The sequence below is a fragment of the Molossus molossus genome, unplaced genomic scaffold, assembly GCF_014108415.1.
Source record: "Molossus molossus isolate mMolMol1 unplaced genomic scaffold, mMolMol1.p scaffold_m16_p_10, whole genome shotgun sequence".
NCBI lineage: Eukaryota > Metazoa > Chordata > Mammalia > Chiroptera > Molossidae > Molossus > Molossus molossus.
Genome location: NW_023425345.1, coordinates 12,519,610 through 12,532,597, shown reverse-complemented (window position 1 = coordinate 12,532,597; position 12,988 = coordinate 12,519,610). Strand labels below are relative to the sequence as shown.

The following is a 12,988-nucleotide window of genomic DNA, read 5'->3' as shown; positions in this document are numbered from 1 at the left end:
CCTGTGTGTGCTGGAAGAGCAGAGCTGGGGCTACAGCTACTTTTTACAGTCTTCTCCGTGACTGTCCTCTGGTGTTTACTTGCACTCTGCACCTCGGCTTCCAAAGAACACAGTGCCTCCAATTCCCAAGCCTTTCTGGGCTGTTCGGCACAAACGATTTACCTCTTAGTGACTTTCCACCTACAGGCTCTTAGCTTTCAGCTTTTTGTGTTTTATATCTTCTAACCTACTGTTATCTTCTTTCATAATAAGTAAATACCTTTATACTTTTTAAAAATATTCATTTATGATTATTTAAGTTGGATTTTGGAGGAATCTCATGAAATATATGTGTTTAATCTACTATATTTAAACAAAAATCCCAGGGCTTATTTATTTTCCTTGTACACAATTCTAATTAGACTGGATATCTGATTTTTTTGTTTTTTTGTTTTGTTAATCCTCACGCAAGGATATTTTTTCATTGATTTTTAGATAGAATAATAGGGAGGGAGGGAGAGAGAGAGAGAAATATTGATGTGAGAGAGACACATTGATTGGCTGTCTCCTGCACAGCTCCTATCAGGGACCAGGATTGAACCTATAATAACCCAGGTACGTGCCCTTGACCGGGAATCAAACCTGCGGCCCTTCAGTTCTCAGGCCGACGCTGTAACTGCTGAGCCAAACTGGCCAGGGCTAGATATTTGATTTTAAGCAAAGAGTACATTAGAGATACTATAACATGGAGTCTTTGGAGTGAAATAAACCTAGGTTCAAATTCAAGTTCTGCTATTAACTGGCTACCTGACTGTGGGTAAATTATTTAAGCTCTCTGAGTCTCTATTTTTTTTTTTTTTCATGTATAATAGGGGTCATATTATCAACTTATAAATTCCGGTGAAGATTAATTGAAATACAGACTTTATAAATATGTATTACAATGCCTGTCACATAGTATAATGCCCCCTATAATGGTTATGGCTACCATTATCATTTATTAAATCCGCACCTGAAGATATTTTTTGATTTATCTTCAGATAGAATGGAAGGGAGAGGGGGAGGGATGGAGAGAGACAGAGACAGAGACAGACGTTGACTGCTTGCCTCCCTTATAACCCTGACCAGGGCTCGGGACCAAACCGCAACTGAGGTACGTGCCCTTGACTGGAATCGAACCTTAGACTCTTTGGTCTGAGGGCCAATGCTCTAACCACTGAGCCAAACTGGCCAGGGCTATCATCATCATTTATTAACAGTAGCACCATCACTATCAATTAGAAGAGAAGTAAAGGGCATGTTATGGACAAGCCTCCTTAGAGCCATGAGACATTATAGTTGACAATATAGTTATAATTGACAGTAAATAAAGGTGGAAACAGAAAAGTAACAAAAAAAAATGTAACTAAAAAGCAGCAATATTGGGGTATCTGAATGAAGTCAGATCATTTTTATGAATCAGTAAACCTATAGGTATTGCCATATAATAACTGATATTCACATTGAATACTTGAAATAGCAAGAAGTTTAGATTTGTTCTTTATAGTATGTTTAAGAAGACAAAGAAAATATAATTAGGATTATTCCTATCTAAAATGTTTAATGGTAAAGCATATTGATATGTTTATGTATTAAATCTTGATAGCTGTATGGAAAACTCAGTTATACAGAATAATTTATTTGCTTGAATATTCCACGTAACTGAGTTTTTATTTTTAGGAGTCATCAGATCTGTAGTATACATGTCTGACCTTGTTAAGAAAATTTGACCAGGGTGTTAAACTCATTAGCGATGGTGGTGTCTCCTATGTTGCATATATATGTACTTGAATACTACTAACTACAGCTTATAAAAATGTAGATTCCCCCCTCAAAATGTACCCTCTCTTTTCACTTTAAACTAGCCTTTTGAGACTGGAAATTAAGTGAAAAGAAATTGTTTTCTTAAACTATTATAAATTTCTTTTAATCCTCACCTGAGGATATTTTTCCATTTATCTTCAGATAGAGTGAGGGGTGGTGGAGAGAGAGAGACAGAGAAACCCAGATGATTAATTGGCTACCTCCCGCACGACCCCAGATGGGGATGAACTGCAACCAAGGTACGTGCCCTTGACTGGAATTGAACCCACGACTCTTTGGTCCACAGGCCGACACTCTAACTGCTGAGCCAAACCAGCCAGGGCAAAACTATTATAAAATTTAAAAAATAATCCTATATAAATTAAGAATACAATTTAAACTATTTTATATTTTGGTTAACTTTTTTTCAAAATCATTAAGTTTTAATGATTTATTTTACTTGATTTTTTTTACATGTATTTCTATGTAATTGAACATTGCTTGCTACAATAAACTATTTTATTTCTTATAGATCAATGATACAATGAACAGTGCAAAAACTGAACATACAGCTATGAAAGGAACTTCAGTGAAAAACAAAGCCGATCTCAAAACATCGACTGATTCTAATGCCATTTTACATTCATCTTCGGCAACTAATGCTTCTAATCATAATAGTTGTGTGGTGGATATGCTAAGGAAAAATGAAGGTATAAAGAAAGTGTTTTAAGTAAAGCTAAAGCTCTTTATAATAGTGGTAGGGAATGTTAGAATCTCTGAAAAAGTAAATGTTACATGGTTTTGATCCATTTTAAAAATAATAGTAAACCTACCATGTTGATCCTAGTTACAGTGATTAGTGATATCAAGATACCAAGCAAGCACTTACCTGAACAGTATGAGCCAGTGTATTCAGTGTTAATATCTTATTACTCTGTTTTCTTAGCATTTATAACTGTTTGATATTATTTATTTTGGGCAGGGATTTTGTCTGTCTTGTTCACCTCTGTTTTCTGAGCACCCAGATTCATGCCTGGTAAATAGTAGTCACTTAGTAAATATTTGTTTAGCAAGTAACTGGGTTATCCTCAGAAAGTTTATTTATAAGAGCTGTTGATTAGGCAGTTGCATTCATGGAAAGCTTGTAATTTGGAGATCCTTATGTTTAAAATAAGTTCATTTGAATATTCTGAAGCCATTTGAGATATATTAAGCATTGCCCCTGATTTTAATATCTAAAATTATTTTATAAATCTCAGTCTGATATATCCCTTACATAGGAACAAGTGGCTTTATTTTTAATTTGAAAAAATCATGATATCTGATTAAATTTAATTCCTCTTTAATGATTCAAACTTAGCAAGAAGGATATTCTTTTTATTTCCATTTTTCTTTATAAGTCAATGGTATATAAAAATGTTCAAGGAAAACAATTTCCTATAATTTTTGTCATTTTATTACTTGTGGAAGAGGAGAATGCTTTTGTTTTATTGATTTTCTGATGTAAGGGAATCATTTGGTCAAAATTATAGAAGCTTGATCTTACTGGTCCGTGGGCTGACGCTCTAACCACAGAGCCAAACCCGGCCAGGGCAGAAAGTAGATCTTAGACCTGAACTTATATTTTTTTCTTGTAGTGATTTTCTATGTCTATCTTATAAAGAAGTTTATACCCTTGAAAACAAATATGAGCTTTGAGATTTCAGAATCTTAATGCACTCTAAATAATACATTATAAGGCAGTTTGGATAAAATGAATATTAGGCAAATTGGAAGACCAGAGTACCTGACACATCATAGACGCTCAAAGTGTGAATGAGTGGCTACTCAGTCTCAGGTTAACATGAGGAAGTTGGGCTTTTTCTCTGCAGGTTGGAGTAGCTGGTATTTTTCTGGAATGGAAGGGTGACATGATTAGATTGTTTTTTGGAAAGGGCACTCTAGTCTCACCATCAGAAAGAACTATAATAGGAAATGATTGGGAGACTTGTTGGGGGGTTCTTTGGGGGCTCTGAGAGACACATACAGACTAAAGCAGTGGGTGGGTTGGACAGATGAGAATACATCATTTCAGAGACTTGAAAAGTAGCATCTGTTGGGCTTAGAAACTAGTTGGGTATGAGAAATAAAAATGAGTTGAACATGACTCCTAGTTTTTTGGGTTGGACAGTCAGTGGATGATGATACTGTTCATCAAGAGAGGAAATACAGGAGCAAGAAAGAATTTGGAGAAAAGATAGGTTCAACTTTGAACTTAACTGTTTTTGAGGCACATATTGGTAAAGATTTCTAATGGGCAGTTGGATACTTGGATCTGGAGTCTAGGAGGCAGTTCTTGTCTGGAAGTATATTTAGAAGTGAAGGGTATCTAAAATGTAAGCTGTGTTTGAAGTGTTCACTGCTGTATTTCCAACACCTGCACAGTGCCCATGACATGTATTTGAGAGACATGTATGATCGTGAATGGTAGTTAAAGCACAGGGAAATCTATAAAGGGAGAAAAGAAAAGACTTAGGAATACCTTCCTTTATAGAGTCATTTGAAGAGAATCTAGCTGAAGAGATTGAAAAGGGGTTCCCAGCAGGTTAGGAAAAGAACTGAAGAGATTAGTATCATTTTTCCCCCTCTATAGTGGGCATCACAGTTTGTGACTAGCGTATGCATGTCTCTCTCTACTACGTGACTATACATTCATGAGGTATGGCCATGCCTGCTTTGTTTCAGTAGAAACAAGCACAAAGTCTGGTAGATAATAAATCCTCAGTATTGTGGAGTGAATGACTGTAAGTCACAAAAAGGACAGCTTCAAAATGAAGTATGTGGTTAGCATAGTTTACATTACAGAAAGGTGAGGTAATGAAAATTGAAAAGTACCCCTTAGAAATCATTGATGTTTGCCAGAGCCATTTCATGAAAGTACATAGTGCTTTAGAAACCACTAATGGAGAGATTAAGGAAGTAGAAACTGCTCTGAAGGGAATTACCAAGGGGAGATAGTAACTGGAGAAGACTTGTGAGGTCAAGGAAGATGCGTGTTTGTTTGCGTGATATCGTTATGGGCTGAGAGCCAAAAACTATTGAAAAAGTATCTGTAAAGTCTGAAGAGAGAGGAAGGTCCCAAAGTATTGGGGAAGAATGGGACCAAAAACACAGGAAGAGAGCTTAAACTTCCTTAGGAGAGAAGTCAGCTCATCCTCTGAAATGGAAGAGAAGACGGAGAGGATGGGCACAGACATAAATACCTTTCTAGTTTAGGGCAGGAGAAGGCATAAAATTAATGGCATTAATGCCTAATGACCTCCCCCCTAAAATGGGAGGCAAGGACATTTGATGTATGATTTAATAGAGTTTGAGAACAGTGATTCAGTGTTTAGGATGGAAGAGAGAGCTGAGATTATGGATACAATACACATTATTTTTCAAAACTTTTTATGCCTAATGGTTAATTAATATGAATGACATTTGAGGTGCTCGTGTTTATTATTTTAAAATGGAAAAATACCAAGAATTACATGACAAGAACTTTAAGATTCAACAATTACCTACAGGTATTATGTTAATAATGGATATTTTCCCTTTAATTTTAGGTCCTCACACTTCAGCAAATATAGGTGTTCTAAGTAGTTGCCTGGACTTAAGAACAGTAATTCCTGAAACTTCTGTATCCAGTACTGTTTGCAGCGCACAAACTATGGTAACCCAGCAGACCATTAAAACTGAATCATCCAGTACAAATGGGGCAGTTGTTAAAGATGAAACTTCACTAACAACATTCAGTACCAAATCTGAAGGTTTGAAATGTGTTACATACTGTATTTTGAACGACTTTTTAAATATAAATTTATCAAACTTACTTGTTTTAAATAGGAAATAAAATGTTTCACGTACTGTATTTTGAACCTTTATTTGTATATAAATTCATCAGACTTGTTTTGATGGCAGTTGCATTTCACCTTGGATTGAATTATATATAAACATATAAAGCATTTCAATTAAAATCCTTATGTAATATATTCTCTGCTTTCTTACATAAAATATTTAAATCAGCACACACTGAAATTTAATACTGTGAATATATTCAGCAAAATTTTTTCTTAGTAAAGATTCATTCTAGACCATGGAGTAACAATTCTCCCAGCTTGATTGATTTCTGATTTTGTAAATTCTCATTTTTTTTCGCAGTTATGAATTGTGTTTCATCTTTGGTAGACATTCTCTGAAGTTCTAGCTGGTTATCAAACCATAGAAAAATCAACTTTTAAATTAGTTTGAATTAGAGGGTACATATTTTTCTAATTATTGTGATTGATTATTCTCCCTCTGGCTATTTTTGCATATTTATAAATTATATTTTAATGTGTCTGATAAGTGATTATGTAAGTCTTATCTGATGAATTGTTTAATTTCCAGTTGATGAAACATGTGCATTGCCTGCAACTAAGATCAGCCGTGTGGAGGCACATGCTGCAGCGATGCCATTTTCTGTAAGTATATGACCTGGAGGTGATGTGTGTTTACGGATGGTTACATATTCCTTAAAAGCTACACAGCTTTGACATACATTCACAGAAAGATTTGTGCGTGTTCTCTAGTAATGATTTGACATAGATTGAGAAATGGAGGGTTGATTAGAAAAAATGTTCACAGTAATGTTAAGTGAAAAAGCTGGATAAAAATGATACAAACACACACACAGATACATACATACTGTGGTCTCAATTTTATTTAAAAAATACACCCAGTATATACATTCATATATCACATGAGTTTACACACATCTACACTACAATGCTAGATGAATTTTTCCAGGTTGTGAAGCCACAAATAATTTTACTTTCCTCTTTATGCTTTCAATAATTATTTATAATGAAATGTGTTACTTTCATAATTAGGAATGTGTGTGTGCATATATATGTATATATGTAAATTGCATTAATGGTTTTAAGAGTAAAAGGAAATGTTATGGGACATAAAACTTGAATGGCTCTATAGCTAGCTACTTAATAGGAGAACAACAGAATATTACAGTATTGGGTTAGACATACCCATAGGGTAGCCCAATATTCTCTGATGTTGGATTGTTTTATGGAAAGCCAGAATTGGTCTGCGTGGCACCAAACTTAAAACCCTAGGAATGTGCCTCACAAATATACCAAGATTGTCTTCATTAGATAAGTATAAGGACAATACATGTTTGTGTGCATGTGTGTGTCTATACTTTTTAATTTATTTTTAAATTATTAGTCATTTCAACTTTGTTGCTATGAATAAGAGATTTTATTTTACCTAATATTTACTTTTTAGAGTCTACAAGCATTTTCCATAGTTTCAGTTTTTTTTCAATCATGATTTTATGGATTTTGATCATATATTTACCTCCATCAGCTTCTACCTTTACAGAATATTAAGTCCTAGTGTTCTTACACTCCACTCAGGGAAGAATTATTAAAATGAACTTTTTTCCCTCTTAAATCTATTTTGCAATGCATCAGCCAGAATGGTATTTGTTGTTTCAGGTGGAGCCAGTTGTTTTATAAAAGTTGTTGAAGAGCATTTATGCAACTTTAAAAATGAGGACAAGTTCAAAGCTATTTATTTTTTATTTATTTATTTTAATCCTCACCTGAGGATATTTTTCCATTTATCATCAGACAGAGTAGGAGGGAAGGAGAGAAATATCGATGTGAGAGAGACACATCAACTGGTTGCCTCCTGCATGACCCGATCAGGACCGGGGACGAACCGCAACCGAGGTACATGCCCTTGACCAGAATTGAACCTGCAACTCATTGGTCTGTGGGCCAGCGCTCTAACTGCTGAGCTAAACCAGCCAGGGCAAAGCTATTCCTTTTTTATAAAACACCTTAAAGACTCTTAGTTTTAGCTCACTTTGTCATGTGTGATAGCCTAAATAACAAATAATGTCAATTATAAGTATGTACCTCTGCTGTTATATATTTAAGACAGACATTAATAACTGAAGTGCACATTTGTTTTGAGCTTCTGGAAACAGTGTCTCATTTATAAAGAAGATGGCTTAAAAAGGTTAGTTCCAGGAATAAGTATAACTCACTTACCACTAAAAGTAGCTTAAGGTAGAGGAAGTTTATTTGTTTTAAAGTAAGGTAAAAAAATGTAAAGCTGTTTAATCTGCTCCTCTTTAGTATATATACTAAAGTATATTCAAATTGCATTTTAGTTTTGAACATTTTTTCTCCTTTTAGGTTTGGAGAATCACAGGTATTTCAAGTGCAAAGATCACTGAATTTCTGCTAGTTGTTTTGGAATCTAGAAATAAGCCAGCTTGGAATGAATTTTTTCTTATTAGCTCCTTTTGGGGCAAGTTGTATTGTCACACTAAAGGGATTATGTTTTCTGAGAGAGTCTCTGAAATGACAATGTTCTATAAAACAGCTGGCATTTTAACATATCACTGATTGGAAAGCATGCTAACTCCAGCTAGGCTGATAGTACAGAGCTGTTGACTTGGAGAATGCCTGTCACTCCCTGTGTTTGAATTGGCATCCCTGTCTCACTTTCAGGTGACCTAATCTGTTAAGAGTTTATTTACTTATGAACTATTAATGTTGTGGTGTTTACCCATATACCTACTTGTAGATCACTGCATGGATTTATTAAATCTTGAAATGTATTATATGCTCAATAAGAGTCTTCATAAAATTTTCTTTCTCTGAAATTAGAAAGAGACTCCTTCAAATCCAGTGGCCACAATGAAAGCAGGAGAACGACAGTGGTGTGATGTAGGAATTTTTAAAAATAATACAGCTTTGGTGAGCCAGTTTTATTTGCTGCCAAAAGGGAAGCAAAGCATCTCAAAGGTAGCTATTGATAAATTTCTACACTGTAAGTTACAAGCCTCAAGAATGAGATTTTTTTTTTTTTTTGATTGAAGTTACTTGAATGCATGGAATTGGGATCTGTTCACAATGTGTAATTGAGAATGCCATATACCTAGTTATGTTGTATCATTTTTAAAGGATCTTTTTACAGGATATCACAAGCAGGTCATTTAAAAATCTTGTACAATCACTGGGATGGAGTTTGAGTTGTAAATAATATAATCTGGCCAGTACAGATAAGAGGTTTTTGAAATATCTCTAATTTTGTTATGTGATGTGTTTAGAAAATAGAATATTTTTTTACTCTGAACTTTATTTCTGATTTCACAATTTAACAAATTTAAAAGCCCCTGTAAGCTAGTGAATACAATTTAATTTTCCCTTGATTCTGAAATCCCTTAAAGAGGACCTCATATATATGAGACATTAACCCTCCGAGAATTGTGAAATAGATAACAGCCTCAAAGCATATTGAATTAATTTTTATCTAGAATGGGGAATTTCAGAGAGGGAATTGCCAAGAAAATAGATATTCAGTTCGAATCTCCCAAAGATCTGCAGAAATGGAGAATATATCATTTATCTTTGTATTTTAGCTTTTCTTATATTACTTCTGATATTCCTCTTTTTCATATTGAATTCTTTCAATTTATGGAAAAAAATAGAAATCTTGGTTAGTAATTTGTTAGTATTATGCCTAATGAAATTTCTGGATGCAGTTTGGTTCCATATATAAGGAAGTAGCCATATAAGGTCCTAGCAGCTACACCTGTTTTTTCCAAAAAGTAAAAAGAGCTTAACATTTAGAACCACTAAACTTGGGTTTGCATGATTAGTTCCAGCACTCAACAGTGTGACATTGGACACTGGTTTAACCTCTCTGAGATTCAGTTTCCTTATCTATAACATGGAGATGACATAGCTCCCTTAAAATGGAATGATTCATTGGTGCTACATGTTTTCACAGAGGTGTAGTAAGAGAGAGAATATGTAAAAATTGTTTGGAAGTTGTAAATGTTGTAATGTTCTTACCTAGAGTATAAAACTCGATTATTTAATATTTATGCAGTGTGGAGATGAGATAGTTGTTACTTTGTTTATAGTAGTTGTTAATTTTTACTACCTACATACTCTTCATGTGCAGAATACCCTTCCATTTCTTTTTATAATCAATGATTCTCAACTGGAAGGGCACTTTTCCTCTGAATAAGAATCACCAATTTATGGGCTTAGTTGTTTTTGTATTGGAGAGCTCATTCCATGTGTGGAAATACAGAAATGTGAACTTGAACCTTAAAGCAGTTCCTTCTTTAAAAGTTGTGTTTAATTAAAAAATAATTAATTACACCTTTTCTTTACTTTTGCGTATATTGCATTTTAGATAGGAAATGCAGACGTACCTGACTACAGTTTACTTAAGAAGCAAGATCTTGTTCCAGGCACAGGATACAGATTCAGGGTTGCTGCTATCAATGGTTGTGGAATAGGCCCTTTCAGCAAAATTAGTGAATTTAAAACTTGTATTCCCGGTTTCCCTGGAGCTCCTTCTGCAGTCAGAATTTCAAAGGTGAGATGTCAGGTCAAGACTTGGTGATTTAAATTATTTGGAACTTTGTACATGAAGTAAAACTGTCAGTTTAGAGAGTCTTGTTAGTGTCTGATGAAATGAGAGAGATTTGGAAGGAGTGGATGAAAAGGTTAAAAAATATTTTTTGCTAATCAATCACAGTGTTTTTAAGGACAAAACATTAAGCAGAATTATAGCATCCAAATTACAGAAAGTCAGGGAAATCTGTATGCTTCCTAATATTAATTTTGTTCTTGTTGATTATGGAACCAAAAGGTTTGTGCTATAAAATTTTAATAAAATACATGAAATTGGATTACATTTTATCCTAAGGTCCTGCCCCTCCTTAGAGAAGAAAATGTCTGCTTTCAAGCAAGAAAAGTCCCTTTCTTGGGATAGTACAGGCAGACATTTAAGCCAAATTAAGTTTTTGAAAAGTGGGCATGAATTAAATATTGCATATTCAATTAAGGTAGGTTTTTAAAACTCAGCAATAAAAGTTCTAACATCTAATGCAAAAAGCATTTTGTGTTCTAAAGATAGAATCAACGTAAGTGATAGTAGAGAAAACTTCAGAACTTTTACCTGTTTTTTTCTCTCCTCTCTTCAAGAATGTTGAGGGTATCCACCTTTCCTGGGAACCTCCAACTTCACCGTCTGGAAATATTTTGGAATATTCAGCCTACTTGGCGATTCGCACAGCACAAATACAAGATAATCCAAGTCAACTTGTGTTTATGAGGATTTATTGTGGTCTTAAGACATCCTGTATAGTGACTGCTGGGCAACTTGCAAATGCACATATTGATTATACATCCAGACCTGCCATTGTGTTCAGGATATCAGCAAAGAATGAAAAGGGATATGGACCAGCTACACAAGTTCGATGGCTTCAAGGTAACAATAAAAAAGCACCTTTAAATTAAATTGTTTTTACTAAAGCTATTGTGATTATGATTATTTATTAGTAACTGGTTATGAAGATTTGTCATTTAAAAGAGTATTCTTTGTATTTCTGGCAGTTATGAATTTGAATTTGTAAGTCATTCTTAAAATGTATTTGCTCACTTCTAGATCCAAATAAAAATAGAAAAGAAGCAAAGACTCTGAGAATTAGTATATGGATTCTTTGTTATAGTATATGGATTCTTAGTTTTAGCTCTTTTATAAAAGAATATGGTAAAATTAAGATAAAAGCTAGAAGGCATTATTACCCGGATATATTTTATAAAGGCCATGTAACTCAGTCATCCTAGAGTTATTGAGGTGATTCTAGTAACTGGCTGTACAGTGTGCTGTCTTATACAGTAAATGTTCTCTACATTGTAAAGGCCTGTCTACGAGTATTCCCTCTAACTTTATTGTGTATGAGCACTGATCCTCCAACAACTATCTTCTACTGGATAATATTTGTGATACTAATTTTAGCAGCCATTTGATTTCTTTGTTTATCTACAGTTAGCACAGAACTTAATGAAATTGAAGAGAGAGACAAGTTCAGAAACTCTGCTTTTGAATTTTTATTATTTTCCAAGAATGATGGCAAAATATAATGGGTTTTCTTGATTCATACCAGGGTGATATATTGGAAAATATTTTTGGCCAAAGCACTTATCTGGCCCTCAATTTCCTCGTCAATAGATGAGGAAGTTTTAAAAATTTACCTTTAAGGTCCCTTTCAGCACTTAAATTCTATACTCTTATCACAAGTAAAGTATATCCCTGAACATTTTAACATTTGTTGTCATGGCCCTAACTTTGCTTTTGCTGAAATTAAAACATTCGTAATTTAAAATTCAAAATTAAAGTATATATCTCCCTTATTGCAGAAAGAAAGAAGCACCTTAAAAGGACACAAATTTTGAAATAGTGTTTTAAACATTTGTAAGATTTTTGTAAATGCTCTAAATGTTTTATTTTTGCATTGTTTTTACCTCAAAATTGTATAAACTTTTTTACAACTGAAATATAAGCATTAGATAGCTTACTCAGGTTCCATTACAACCTTAAAGATGCAGATAGGCATTATGGATACTTTGCTACAGGTAACCTGTTTTAAACCTTTTAGGAACTTTATGGTTTCACTGCCTGTTCAAATTGGGAATAGATACAGAGCAATAATGGCAGAAAAGATATTTCAAACTAAGTGCTGCAGTTAATGCAGGGGCACAGGTCTGTCTTTTTTATACCATATAACCTTATGCCAGTTTAGGTTGACTGAGTAGCTATGTTCTCCAACTTCATGTATAATATTCCCAGCAAAGATAGATTTAATTGTGCAGAATTGATATATATGTATGTTCCAGTTACTAATTTAAAGTGTATAGAATATTTTAATATATAATTTTTGTAAAGAACTGGGATTTTTATACTACAGTATTTGTAATTAATGTGTCTCACTAATTTTCTCTTGAAGAAAATATGCAAATTGTTAGATGTGTAATGAGTGATTTCCAAACTCTAAAGGTAAAATAAATGCACTACTTTGGTGTTATTAGAATACCTTTTTTGTGGCTGTATGAATCCTTAATCTTTAAATGTGTACTTTACAAACAATGTTTACAAGGAGCTTCTCTGGTTTGTTATCCCAGCACCTCCCTCGATGAGAGCTTCATTCTGCATCTGTTTAACTCATATGCTTTGCTTTTGGCATATGCTTGCTTTTTGCACTAGTAGAATTTTAACTTACCTCATTATTATGTTTGTAATCATTTGTATAGCTTCCATAATGTGTCTGATA

General features: G+C 33.9%; 1 protein-coding gene across 2 annotated transcripts in view; it reads left to right on the top strand.

The window, feature by feature from the left end:
- HCFC2 (host cell factor C2) overlaps window positions 1-12,988 on the top strand; it is a 45,991-nt gene that overhangs the window by 26,644 nt on the left and 6,359 nt on the right. Inside the window, exons 10-15 of one of the 2 annotated variants that reach the window (XM_036251470.1) lie at window positions 2,354-2,531; window positions 5,409-5,612; window positions 6,232-6,305; window positions 8,523-8,660; window positions 10,063-10,248; window positions 10,860-11,145. In XM_036251470.1, the coding sequence (XP_036107363.1) occupies window positions 2,354-2,531; window positions 5,409-5,612; window positions 6,232-6,305; window positions 8,523-8,660; window positions 10,063-10,248; window positions 10,860-11,145 (1,066 nt within the window). Of the gene's footprint in view, window positions 1-2,353; window positions 2,532-5,408; window positions 5,613-6,231; window positions 6,306-8,522; window positions 8,661-10,062; window positions 10,249-10,859; window positions 11,357-12,988 lie in introns of those variants that run through there. The other variant, XM_036251469.1, reaches the window with a different exon arrangement.